This window comes from Spinacia oleracea, chromosome 3 (genome assembly GCF_020520425.1).
Source record: "Spinacia oleracea cultivar Varoflay chromosome 3, BTI_SOV_V1, whole genome shotgun sequence".
Taxonomy (NCBI): domain Eukaryota; kingdom Viridiplantae; phylum Streptophyta; class Magnoliopsida; order Caryophyllales; family Amaranthaceae; genus Spinacia; species Spinacia oleracea.
In genome coordinates, this window is record NC_079489.1 from 49285540 (window position 1) to 49300319 (window position 14780).

Below are 14780 nucleotides of genomic sequence, written 5' to 3' on the forward strand. Positions count from 1 at the left end.
TAAGATATTAGATATTATTCTATGAATATTCTGTAGAGTCCTAACTATGGTAAGTTACCTAATGTGTACCTAGGGTTTAGGTAACTGAGTTGTACTATATATACGTGTGTGATTAATGAGAATGATACGAGATTACACAATATTTGACAGTAGGGTAATACTTTAGTAATTGTCTTTTATTATTTTAAGGAGAATGAGTTAAAAGCAAAAATATTAGGTTGTTACCATCTATGATCACAAAGAGATATAGACATAGTGGCTCGTGTCTTGAGGCAAAAATACTGTCATGGGCGATGTGATATAGACATGTTCACCCCAAAAAATGGCAGTTCGAATGTATGGTGTGGGATTATAGACAACGCCAAGGTGTTATGCGAAGGTGCTCGTACAGCAGTGGGAAATGGTGTAAGGACGCTGTTCTGGGATCACAAATGGGCTACCTCGACCCCTCTTAGGGAGCTTGCCTCACATCCTATTCTAGAAAACATAGCAGGAGCTACAGTTGGTGATATGTGGGAGCCAAACCAAGGCTGAAAATGGGAAGAGTTTGCACCTTACTTACACTCAGACCACCTAAAATGCATTGAACCATATGAATTGATAGAAGATGATGAGAAATTAAAGCAGACCTCTTATACTGGCAACATGGTACAAAGGGTAAGTTTTCTATCAAGTCAGTGATAAGTTTGATGAGAAATGAGAGTGATGCCATAGATGATAACGGTTGGGAATTGATATGGCATGCCCCGGCTCAGCAGAGAGTTCGAGCATTCTTATGGCTCGTGTGTCATGATCGATTAATGGGCAACTCTAATCGATACAAAAGACATATGTCTGGCAATCCTAAATGTTTCATTTGCGATGCTGATGAGGAATCCACACTACATATACTACGTAATTGCCGTCTTGCAAGAGTAGTATGGAATAGACTAGGGGGGCCAGGAGATACAACAAAATTCTACCACACAGCCTTAAAAGAGTGGATTACTGACAACTTAGAACACCAGGATGATGACAGAATGGCGTGCTGGGCTACATACTTCTGCATCACATTATGGTGGATCTGGAGATGGAGAAACAACGCTGCTTTTGGGCGTAGTCAAGACAACCCATTGGATGTTGGAGCATTTTTACAGGTCAGATACAATGAAACTCGACGTAGCATTGAAGGAGAAGAGAGCAACAACAACAGACCCAAGAAAGTGAAAGTGAATGTGCAATGGAAAGCTCCTGATCCTGGTTGGTATGCGTTGAATGTGGATGGCGCTTCAAAGGGGTCAACTGGTGCTGCAGGTGGGGGTGCTATTATTAGAGATGATCGAGGCAACTTTGTGTCTGCAATAGCAACAAGATTTGGACATTGCTCATCCTTCATGGCAGAAGTTAAGGCACTGATTAAAGGGCTTGAATTAGCAAAAAACTTGCAGATATCTAAGCTGGTAGTACAATTGGACAACCTAGCATGTGTCCAAATTATGCAAACAGATATAGTGGAAGGGGAGAGTGCACACACTTCCTTGAGCAATGCTTCGAATTGATTGATAGACAAGAATGGACTATAAGAGTAATGCATGTGTATCGCAAGGGCAATCGAGCAGCGGACTGGTTAGCTAACCAAGGTGTTATCCAAGGCGTCACTTCTCAAATTTTTACTACTGTTCCAATTAGTTTACATAGAATTTTAGTTGAGGATATAGGTGGGGTGGCTTTCCCTCGCCTTATCCCTCCTTAGTTTTGCTCGTTTGTATTCTGTTCTTTTCCTTTTCTTTGGTTTTTCACACCACATTTGAAACAAACAAAAAAAAAGAGCGCAAGGAATGACAAGTAGTAGATATATTCTATATAAGTGACCTTGAGACACAATTCAGTTTATTAACTCATAATGTATACTTCGTATAAGAATCGAACATAGGTAACTAGAGGGTAATAAATATAGTTATCAATTGTAGAAGTGTAGATACATACTTTTGGTCACCTGCTCCGAACGAGAGAGTATGATGAAAATTGTCATACTTTTCTTCAATTAAAAGGTGAGGAACTAATCCACTTCAGCTGAAACATACGAGGCTAAGGCAAATATTGGGATAATTTAGTACTTGTGGAATAACCTAGTTTAGATGAATTCAAATGTTATCCAAAATATAGAGTATATCCACAAAATCGTAATTATATCTTAAAAAATACATAAAAATAACTCATGACCATTTTTTTTTTTGTGAAAGGAAAACAACTCATGACCTAATAATGAAGATTTTATCCAAATTGGAAAAAAAAAAATTATCCAAATTTTATCCATGATCAATTATTATCTAATTTTGTTTTTATCTTCTTAAATGTGGATTAGCCATCAACAGAGTCAGAAATGAATATATAAATAAAAATTGATTAAACAAAAAGGATAGTCAAACTGGTACACTCTCCTAATTATTTCAACTTTTCAAGCTTCAACATCAAAAGGTTTCCAATGGCGGACTTCTCTCTTCCTCAAGACTCTCTCTTTCTAGGTTTCGACAGTTCTACTCAGTGAGTTTTCTCTTTCTATCTCCTTTCTTTCCACCCAATTCTTACTACCCATATCGCAAAAAAAATTCCTAAATGTCGTGTTTGTTCATGTTTGAGTTTTCAATTTTTACAGCCAATGTCGATTTTTTTTAAAAGATTGTGTTTATTCATGATTGATGGATCAACTTTTACCACCCACATCGTAATTTTTTCAGAATTTTGTGTTCGTTCATGTTTGATTGATCAAAATTGAATCCCTACGTGCAATTTATTTGAATAATGTTGTTTTTCATGTTTGATTGATCAAAATTTGCTACCAATGTCACAATTATTTTCCTATGTGGTGCTTTTCATGTTGGTTGATCCACCTTTTCATCCAATATCCCAAATTTTATTTTAAAATGGTGTGTTTATTCATGTTTGATTGATCAAAGTTTACTACCCACATTGCAATGTTATTTAAAAATGGTGTGTTTGTTCATGTTTAATTGATCAACTTTTACTAACCATGTGGTGCTTTTGCTATCCATGTTGCAATCTTTGTAAAAATATTGTGTTTGTTCATGTTTATTTCATCATATTTCTGGCTTTCGATTCTATTTTAACCACAAAAGTTGTTGTTTAGATGCATTGTTGTTATTATGGAGATAGTTTTATCTACCATAAAGAGAATAAAGAAAAGGTAGGAAGATAGAAAGAACACACTTTAATAGGAAATAGGAAGGTCGTTTAAGAACGGAGGGAGTATCAAATTTCAAATAGTTAATTATTTTGATAATATAAATTTACATACTGTATGCTAAACTATGTTGAACTTTTTGTATTGTGTTAGGTCTCTAAAGGCTACAATATTGGATTTCAACTTCAATATTATTGCAGCCGAGCTTGTTCATTTCGATTCTGAGTTGCCCCATTATAAGACCAAGGATGGGGTTTACCGTGATCTTTCTGTTAATGGCCGGATTGTTTCACCCACCTTGATGTGGGTTGAAGCCCTTGATACTATGCTTCAAAAATTGTCGAAAAAGATTGACTTGGGAAAGGTTGCTGCTGTGTCTGGAAGCGGACAGCAGCATGGCAGTGTCTATTGGAAGAATGGGAGTTCATTGATATTGTCATCTTTGGATCCCAGGAAAAAGTTGGTAGAACAATTTGGAGAAGCTTTCTCCATTAAAGAATCGCCGATATGGATGGATAGTAGTACCACTGAACAATGCAGGAAGATAGAGGAGGCTGTAGGAGGAGCTCTGGAATTATCTTGTCTCACAGGTTCTCGGGCACATGAGCGATATACGGGCCCTCAAATCAGGAGAATATATGAAACACAACCCGAAGTATACAAACAAACGGAGAGGATATCACTAGTGAGCTCATTTATGGCATCTCTTCTTATAGGTAGCTATGCTTGCATTGATGAAACAGATGGTGCTGGAATGAATCTATTGGATATCAGGCAAAGAGTGTGGTCTAAGAAGGCTTTAGATGTACGTAATCTGTTTCAGTAACTGAAACATTCTAGTTCCTGTTTGACAAGTTCTGTTCAATTATCATATTTGCTACTTTATTTTGCTAATGCCTATTTTATGCAATCTCTTTTACTTTACGCTTTGGATCTTGGTATAGGCTACTGCACCTGCACTGGAGGAGAAGCTTGGAGTGCCAGCTCCTGCATATGCCGTTGCTGGTTTTATTGCTCCATATTTTGTGGAGAGGTTAGTACCCTGCTGTTTTTGATGTATACTTGTTTCCCTTCCATTAAATTTATATTAATGATAATAAGTTCAATGTTATGTAAAATGGGTGGTTAGTACTTTTTTTCGTTCTGACCAATGTTACTCAGACTTGGGTACTAACGTCGGATACGGGTGCGTGTCCAAGTGTCCGACACGGCTAAATTGTGGAAACTTTCCTTGATTTTAGACCAAAATGAAGTGTCGGAGTGTCCATACCCATGTCCGAGTGTCGAGGATCCGACACGGGTACTTGAGGTAAAACACAGAGTCGGAGTAACATAGGTTCTGACATTAGCCTGTGCCACTTCTTACTTAAATAAATGGAATTAAAGAAGATGAAAGGCACATTATTTCAGTGGCATGAGATTTCTGTGACTGCAAGCGGGTAAAAAGAGAAGGTGTTTAATCTTGTTTAATTGTCCATCTCAAAATCTGTTTTACCTGTAACCACATTAAAATTCTAATCTACCATCATGACAAATGTGCTGAAGGCTAATGGATAATCTGTCTGCTTAAGTAACACATAAAAAAAGGCCAACCAACTTACTAAATATCACTTGATAAACGGTGCAAATAAAAGAAAGGTACCCTCTCCTTGGAAAATACTGAAAATCTCAAGGTAACTTCCGGATGGGATTTGTGCCCAGATAATGATGAAAAGAAGTCTCATGTTTCCTAAGGTTTTGGAGGTAGCATTTCAGCTAGAATAGATTCATTCGGTCAGAAATTGACAATGTTTTTCCATAACTTGATGGTCGGCCTAAATAAGTGTACAGATGCTTGTAGATCTTAACAGAATTAAGCAATAATTTATTTGTCTCTTTTTCTGCTGTCAATGGATCCTGCATGCAGCTATTTGGTTGCTTGTGCTTTTGGTGATAACTATGTATTTAGTTCAGGTATCAATTCAGCAGTGATTGCTTGGTTATTCAGTGGTCTGGAGACAATCCAAACAGCCTTGCAGGTAGCCTGTTTCTTTCATCCAAATTTCATCTTGTGTGGTTCTCTTGGTTTTGATCTGATTTCTTGTTTCTGTTGATTGTTTTTCTTGCTCATGATTCCTGATTTATCTTTGAGTCTCCTTACAAGAATGTATGATAGTTTACCTGTTTTGGAAATTTCACTATCTTTTAATAGGATTAGGCCAACTTTCTAACATGTGTTTGATAATGCAACCTTTGGGCTGTTTACTTCTAATAATCCAAAGGTTGGATTATTAAAAGTAAATGGCCCAAAAGTTGGATTATTTATACGAAGTATATTGATTTGGAAATGTAAGGTTAATTATTTTGAGGAAGGCAAATATTTATTGAGAATATTCTGTTTAATGTGGTTAAATCAGTGAATAACTGCCCCGACTGAGATAATTGACCTGACATGACTTGAAATAGCATGACCTGACTCGAACAATCTACTTGACAACTCTATATGTGGCTTCTTGTATTCATGAAAATACATTAATATGCAAATATGTAATTTTCTTTCGTAATGTCCATTAGTTGATGTGTTTATTATGTCTTGGAACTATATCTACGAATTTTTATTTTATGCACAGTTGTTCCTCAATGAATATTGTATGTAGTATTTTTTAACCATGCTTTCTGATATCACACTTTTTCGATCTACAGGATTGACACTCAACACTCCCGGTGATCTTGCAATTAGTCTTGGGACAAGTGACACTGTGAGTTAATATTTTGGTAATTGTTTACCATGCTGGCCAAAAGAAAAAGAAAAGACGGACACTGTACATTTAAGAAAAAAGAAAAGAAATAAACCAAGGATGGTAGATGCTACTTTCTGTTATTGTCATTGAATGGAAATGCTAATTTCTTTCATCAGGTATTTGGCATAACTGATGAGCCACAACCGCGTTTAGAAGGTCATGTTTTCCCTAATCCTGTTGATACAAAAGGTTTTATGGTTATGCTCTGCTACAAAAATGGGTCCCTGACTCGTGAAGGTGAGTGCTCACTGTTTTAGTAGTCAACTTATATTGATGCTAGGATTTTTGGCAGCATATAATAAGCTAATTTTCTTAATTGGTACCAGATATTCGTAATCAATTCGCAGATAAATCATGGGATGTGTTCAACACATATCTGCAGCAAACTCCTCCACTTAATGGTTGGTGATCTTTTCCATAAGTTGATTCACAATTTGCAACAAATATGTAATTTACAATTTGGTGTGATGCAGATGGAAAGCTAGGTTTCTACTACAAGGAACATGAAATTCTTCCTCCCTTACCGGGTGAGTTTTTTTTTATAAGGGATATATTTGATACTTGTATGTTGTAACATCATATTGCTGCAAAATGAGTTAGATTTTGAGATACATCGAGAATTTAAATGATGAATTGATTTAATAATTTAATAGATTTACTGTATATAGTACTAAAACTTTGGAGTTTTTTGCACATTATGTTAGTATTAGTCATGTGTTTACTTATTTAGTTAGCTGCACCTCCGCACCTGCTTAATCATTGGGGAGGGGAAGAGGGGGAGGGGGGTGTTGTTTAATAATAGGAAAGGAGTTCAGCCAGATAGCCAAAGTGCAGTTGGTGCTTGAAGGTTGAATGTGAGTATGTGACTATGAGATTGGTTTTGTTGATTTTGTTTCAGTTGGTTTCCACCGGTATATACTCCGAAATTTCACAGGCGGTGCTATTGATGATGTTGTTGAACATGAAGTTGATGATTTCGATGCTCCTTCTGAGGTTAGCATTGTTTTCTGTGAATGTGATTGACATTAGTACTTTCGTACGTGCACAATTCAATGTAATAATTCCTCTGACTATTTGCAGGTTCGAGCTCTGATTGAGGGCCAGTTTCTCTCTATGCGAGCTCACGTTCAAAGGTTCGGAATGCCTTTCCCTCCTAGACGGTTGATAGCTACTGGTGGAGCATCAGCCAATGAGTGCATTCTTGGCTCCTTGGCCTCTATATTTGGCTGTGACATTTACACTGTTGAAAGACCAGGTGAGTCCCAAACTTTACTTTCTACATTACTAATTACAGGATTTACAACTACCAACTCATTCTGGTATATATATATATTATATGTCATTGTTCTGAAAATGTGAGTTTTACTCTTGTAGTGTTGGAGTTTATTTACATAGGATAAATTGTCGGTTACAGCAAATTTGTTTGTGTATATTTTTGGGCAACAGATTCAGCATCATTAGGCGCTGCACTCAGGGCTGCACATGGTTGGCTTTGTAACGCAAAGGGTAGTTTTGTTCCCTTTGAAAGCATGTACAAAAACAAGTTGGAAAAGACATCGTTAAACTCCAAGCTTTCTGTCGAGGCTGGTGAACCAGTCTTGGTTTCTAAGTATGCAACTGTGATGAAGAAGAGGATGGAGATAGAGAACCGCCTGGTTCAAAAGTTGGGTCGCTGGTAAACGAAGACTGAAGAACAAAAGCGTACTTATCAATTGTCAACTCCTTTGGTTTTTATGTTTATTCGTTGGTGAACTGTTGGTTTGATCGTTTCCTTTTCCTTGCCTTAATTTAGTACAGAATATTAGTTAAATGTACATAGATGTTAATCCGTTTAAAAGATGGATGCGGTATTCCAGAAAAAGGAAGAAAGTTTTAATTTACATATCATGTTTGCATAATATTCTATCCCAACCTGACCTGGCCCCATAAACTATACTCCTGATTTTCACTGCAACTCAAAACTTATAAAGGTTCTTTATTCCATACAATGTACTTGGGTTTGCCATTTTATTCTACATACGTATCCTTTTTATGTACTGTAATCTGAATCAGGCATGCAGTGTTTTACTCAGAAATGTGTTACTCGTAGAAAGCATCTAAAAACCTGCTTTTATAAAAGTGTGAATATCAACATATTTTTCATAAAATCAACTTTTGGTTTGATGTAAATATTTCAGTTGCAGCATCATTCTTGGGTGTTGAAACTCGAATATGTAATTTGTACAACACCTTCAAAATGAGTACAGATACCACGTAATGTTGTTATCAAAAAGGCCAGCTTTAAAGTAACCAAAATTATTTACTCTAGGAATCTTGGACCATTCTTTGATCGATCTGTGAATTTCAAAGGGAAATTTAAATGCTTCTTTTTTTGGATTGAATGGTATAAAATAACATGAAACAATTTGCTATCCTTTCTAGCAAAAAGTTTCTTTTGGGCTGAATACGTATACAATACTTGAGGCATTAGAATATATGATATGATAATGCATGCATGCATGATAAACGCTCTTTACTCTTTGCTAGATTGAGACATAGATTGAGAAGAGCATATTACATGCATCTGGGTGTACAGTGTACCCTCTCACATTTTACACCTTTACTCTTTACTCTTTGCTAGATTGAGACATAGATTGAGAAGAGCATATTACATGCACCTGGGTGTACAGTGTACCCTCTCACATTTTATTATGATCTATAACATACTGGAAGTCACTAAAAAGGAACGAATAAGATGAGCATCATGAATTTCCCATCTTTTTACATTTGTAATACTTTGTTTACGAGTAGGTTATCGGAGCTATATACAACAAGTCATATTATTCTTTATCTGTTCGTAACTGATAGTCACCTAAAACCTTTATATTTGATTTGAAGGTTACGTTAAGACAATTTGAATTTTAATTAATTTCGGAATGATTGTGTTATATGCAAAAGAAGAGCGAAAAAAGGGGCTTAGAGAGGATTCGAGTTCATGTGATTTGTAAACATGCATCATGCATGTCTTTTAACACCCGAATGAGCGCCTGTTAATGCGTTTTGATACTTAGCTTGTTCATGAATCATCTCCTCAAAACATGGTATTATAACACAACATCCTTTGCTTGACGATAGATCGTTAATCATGTCGAACAATACTCCACATAATTGCTATTTGTAGCAACATAAAGCCAAAGAAATTACTCCTAAAAGAGGACCTAAGTTCCTCAATGTAAGCCAAGAATTAAGCTCCGTGAATTGGGTAACTAATATAACTATAATACTACCTTCTTTTCAAAATTATATTTGCACTTTATGTTTAGCTCTTTTCATAATGTTCTTTACATTGTATTTTATACTACTTTTTAACATAAAAATTTATTATCTTACCCCTCTTATCCAGTAATATTTATAATTTTTCTCTCATTTTCTCGTACTTTATTCATTTTTTCTTACACTAATTCACCTTTTACACTTTCACTTTTACTTTTTTCATATTTTATTATATTTACCCACGTTTACACACTCTCACTTTTGTCCTAATATTTAAGCAAATAGTAATTGTATAGACCATTAAGAAACGGAGATAGTACGTATGTCTTAAAATAAATCTAACTCTATTATTTCACCCACTATATATCTAATTAGTATGATTGCTTGACAATTTTATGTCTAAAGTTAGTAAAATGACATTCTTATACTCCCTCTGTTCCTAAATATGTGTCATAGATATATTTGGATGAATGTGCGGGTATTAAGAAAAATGAGAAGCGTGTAAGAAAAACAATAATTGATAGTATTTTTTAGGGGAAAGGATAAAGTAAATAATTGTTTATTGATAAAATACAAACACTAGTACAAAAGAGCTCAAGTGCGGGATTTTACATGTGCGGCACATGGCGTGCCCGCACTTGATGTTTCTCAAGTGTTGCCAAAATATTGGCAGCACTTAATGTTTCAAATGCTGCCAATTTGGAAAATGAGTTCGCATTTGACTAATTTTGTGCTGCAAATTTTAGAATATGAGCCTGCACTTGACAAATTTGGTGCTGCCAATTTTGAAAATGAGCCCGCACTTCACATTTTTGATGCTACCAATTTTGGAAATGAGTCTGCACTTCACATAGAAATGGGAAACACAAGCATAAAAATGAGCCGCACTTGGCTATATATGAGCCGCACTTGATCTAGATTTTATATAACATATTTCCCTGCTACATATATTATAACAATTGGACCATGCCACTATTTAACCTCCATACATCACATAAAAAAAGTATCCAATTAATAGATAATTAAATAAATATTATATAATTGTAAATATAAAAGTCGATTACATTACAATCATATGAAAAATAGTATCCATAATCTAAGATTATGTACAAGAAAATATCAAGGACAATCACTAGTAATGAAGTTTGCCAACTTTTGTCGAACTTTACCTATCTCCTCAGTGGTGAAAGTTTGCTCCATTGGATTGTTGAATACCTTAAGAAGATCGACCATCAAAAAAGACATTTATACTTTAGTTATATTATAAATATTGAATCGTACAATAAATTAAAACTTATTTTGTTCATAACAATGAAATAATGAACCGTAAAATAATAAAAATGGCTTATTATGGTCGCACTTTTAACTAATGAACCTAAATGAGTATTTTAAACCCTTTACATGTTTAATATACTTATATTAATGTTTCAAAGACACATTCTTACCCATTTTGGTCAAATTATGCACATATAAGGCTCGTTTGATCGTTGCAGGTCACATTTCAACTAAAATGGCTTATTTCGTTCCTAACTTTCAACTAATGAACTTAATTAAATAAGTATTTTAAACTCTTTACATGTTTAATACACTTAGATTTATGTTTCAAAGACTAATTATCACTAAATTTGATCAATTTATGCACATATAGACTCATTTCATCATTATAGGTCACATTTTGACTAAAATTGCTTATTTCGGTCCCAACTTTCAACTAATGAACCTAAATGAGTGTTTTAGACCCATTACATGTTTAATATACATATTTTAAAATTTCAAAGACTCATTATCTCCTACACCGGTTAAGTTATATATGTACATTTAATGCTCGTTTGATAATTATAAGTCATATTTTGACTAAAATGACTTGTTTCGGCCCAAACTTTCAACTAATGAATTTAAATAAGTATTTTAAAGACTTTTCATGTTTAATACAATTAGTTTTATGTTTCAAAGACTCATTATCACCTATTTTGGTCAAGTTATAAACATTTAAGGCTCGTTCGATCATTATAAGTCATATTTTGACTAAAATGGCTTATTCCGGTCCCAACTTTCAACTAATGAACCTAAATGAGTATTTAAAAACCTTTACATGTTTAATATACTTATTTTAATGTTTCAAAAGCACATAGTCACCCATTTGGGTCAAGTTATGCACATATAATGCTCGTTTGATCGTTATAGGTCATATTTCGACTAAAATGGCTTACTTCGCTCCCAACTTTCAACTAATAAACTGAAATATATATTTTAAACCCTTTACATGTTTAAAACACTTAGATTTATGTTTCAAAGACTAATTATCACCCACTTTGATCAATTTATGCACATATAAGACTCGTTTGATCAATATAATTCACATTTTGACTAAAATTACTTATTTCGGTCCCAACTTTCAACTAATGAACCTAAATGAGTGTTTTAAACCCATTACATGTTTAATATACATATTTTAATGTTTTAAAGAGTAATTCTAACCTACTTTGGACAAGTTATGTACATTTAATGCTCGTTTGATTATTATTGGTTATATTTTAACTAAAATGGTTTATTTCGGTCCAAACTTTCAACTAATAAACTTAAATAAGTATTTTAAACACTTTATGCGTTTAATATACTTATTTTAATGTTTCAAAAACACATTCTCACCCATTTTTGTCAATTTATGCACATATAAGGCTCGTTTGATCATTACAGGTAACATTTCGACTAAAATGGCTTATTTCGCTCCCATAATGAACTTAAATATGTTTTTAAACCCTTTACATTTTTAATACACTTAGCTTTATGTTTCAAGGACTCATGATCACCCACTTTGTGTTAGGTTATGAACAATATATTTCATGCGGAAAAACCATAAAGCCAGGAATCCAAATTAATTGCCACATAGTCAATTAACATAATTTAGTATACATATTCTGTGATGCGTGCCTTCCCTAGCTGCTCCCGAACCGAACAAAAACAAATAAAGATCGCTAAATGTCGCCCCTCCGTAGATAGTCCACAACACGTTCGGATCCGCCTTAGGTTCAACCAACTAGGATATTCTCTAAGGTTTTATGCACTCGGGAACTCACAATATGTGATAGGAAAATATTAAACTCAGTTAAAATCAATGTAGGTTGTGTGTTATAAATTGTGATCATAAACCACATATTTATAGGGTGGAAATAGGGAATTGCAATCCTACTAGGAATCGAATAACTAAAGCTTTTAGGCTTTTAGTCAAACGCAAACTCTTTAGTTTTCTAGGAATAGTTAAACACTAACTATGCTAGAATTCTATTAATTGTAGGATTTAGGAAAACAATGGCTTGAGGCCCAGGCTACTTCCTGCGCAAGTAGACTCGGCGCCCAAGCTTGCTTGGCGTATAAGCCAAGCGCACGGGCTTGGCAGCGCTGCAGCACGTGTAGGATGAGGCCCACGCTATTGCTCGTAGCTTGTGCCTATGCACTGCATGCAGGCCCATTGCTGGGCGATGGGCTTGGCGCTTGCGCTGGGCTTTGCGTTTCGCGGGCTTGCTTGTCGAGCAGTCGCTCGTTGTGCTTCCGATTCGTCTTCCGATTCCGGAATTTATTTCTGATTCAAAAAATATTTACGTTTCTGATAATATTTTCGATTTCGACAATATTCCCGATTCCGATAATATTTCCGTTTTCGGCAATATATTTCCGATTCCGACAATATTTCTATTTCCGTTAATATTTTCCGAAAGGAACCATATTTCCGTTTCCGGCAATATCATCGTCTTGGATAATATTTATATTTCCCTTATGAACCATATTTCTGTTTTCGGTAATATCTTCATTTCTGGAAAATATTGTTTCTTTGCCTTTTGATGATTTTAGCTCCCACTGGAACCAAGATCCCCAATTTCCGAATGACCATAAATAGAGTACTTAATGAATATTTATTTGCTTAAATACTTGATCCATTCACGCACTATTTGTGTGACCCTACGGGTTCAGTCAAGAGTAAGTTGTGGATTAATATTAATAATTCCACTTAAACTGAAGCGGTCTCTAGCTAGACATTCAGATGACTTGATCTTACTGAATTATTAACTTGTTAATTAATACTGATCCGCATTTATTAGACTTAGAATTAAATGCATTAAATGCAAACTTGGACCAATGTCATTATTTCCTTCATTCTCCCACTTGTCCTTAGGGGCAAGTGTGCATTTCCTAATTCCTTTGTCGCTTGATGACTGCTCATGAACATAAGGTAAGAGTAGTCATCCTTATTATGTCTAGAGGTATTTCTCGATGTCAGAGTTAAAATGATCAAATAAACAGATAATCATAACCTATGATTCATCTGAGCACGACCATGCATTTTACAGTTTCTAGCTCTCCGAGTGGCCTTGTACAACTTTCGGCATCTCATCTCGATTTATGGGAGGACAATCCCAATCTTGTGATCTTGAGGTTAGACTTTGTTTGATAGGTGATTACCTGGGCGTTTCCGTTATAGTCTCCTTTTACGGTGGATGGTTGACAACGTCAAAGTAACCAGTTCTCAACCAAGTAATCTCAAATCACTCAGGTATTGAGGATCAATGTCTAATAATATAATGAAATTTACTTATGATAGATTTTCATCTCTTACAGTTACGTTTCATAGGGATGTTCGATACTAATCTCATCAAGTAAGTATATATGCAAATAATTGCGACATTTCCATGTCCACATAGTTCAAGAAACAAAACTACTAGTCATCTTGCATTCTAGTCGTCTAGTATTTTCTATGCGTCCACCTTTATAGAAAACTTCCGACTAGGGACCATTTTCAACTTTTGACATTCAAGTTCACTTGATAGACATTTCTTAGTCACAGGACAGGTCCTGACAATCTATCTTGAATATATAAATTGTCAAATTCGAAGGACTCATCATTTAATACTAAACCAAGATTAAATGGAATATTAAAATACGTTTCATATATGATAAATGTTCAACCCCAATGTTTTACAACCATGGGCCTCTAACCCATATTTAAAACAACTAATGGAATTCAAAAATATGTTTGACTTCCATTGCCACAATGTGAGTGTTGCTTCTCACTTGTTGCATAGGCTTAGTTATATGCTTTGCCAATCTTAATATCCTTTTTATTGAATTCTTTTCGAGGTAGGATGATAAGATCTTTTGAGTATTTTTATTTTGTGATCTAGTCTTTCTTGCTTAAATAGTGGTTCTACACATTTTGCAATGAATAACCATCAAGTCAGCAGACATATGATCCACCAAAGTTCAGTGAACAACTCTTTAACCTAAACAACTCTGTTTCATTGCTTCTTAGGCAATAAGTACTTTTACTTCAAATATATAGGTTGTTAGTGATGCTTTGTTTGGATTTTCCTATCCAAGCAATTCACAAATATGTGGAAGACTTACCAACTGTATCTTGGAATATAGAAATTAATATTTAATTTCCCACGTAACAACTCGTGGTCTTTAATCCATGTTGCCATTTTAAAACACGATGCACATAGCTCGTCCTTGCCAATGGTTAACTCTAAAGGGATCTTGCTTGATCCTTTTCCAGTATTTATGCGTGTAGC

General features: G+C 34.9%; 1 protein-coding gene across 1 annotated transcript; it reads left to right on the plus strand.

Annotated features, from left to right (window-relative positions):
• The first annotated feature begins 2365 nt into the window (after nt 1-2365).
• LOC110775326 (xylulose kinase 2) lies at nt 2366-7843 on the plus strand. Its single transcript, XM_021979937.2, has 11 exons — nt 2366-2523; nt 3335-3986; nt 4126-4214; nt 5135-5199; nt 5864-5919; nt 6078-6198; nt 6288-6362; nt 6435-6488; nt 6860-6954; nt 7042-7216; nt 7408-7843. Exons 1-11 carry the CDS (start codon nt 2465-2467, stop codon nt 7638-7640), a joined length of 1674 nt encoding a protein of 557 aa, XP_021835629.2. The 5' UTR covers nt 2366-2464; the 3' UTR covers nt 7641-7843.
• The last annotated feature ends 6937 nt before the right edge of the window (nt 7844-14780 follow it).

Coding starts and splice junctions, on each gene's coding strand:
- LOC110775326 (XM_021979937.2), top strand. CDS start 2,465: ATGGCGGACTTCTCTCTTCCTCAAGACTCTCTCTTTCTAGGTTTCGAC. Junction 5,200..5,863: donor CAATCCAAACAGCCTTGCAG/GTAGCCTGTTTC, acceptor TTCGATCTACAG/GATTGACACTCAACACTCCC. Junction 7,217..7,407: donor TTACACTGTTGAAAGACCAG/GTGAGTCCCAAA, acceptor TTTGGGCAACAG/ATTCAGCATCATTAGGCGCT.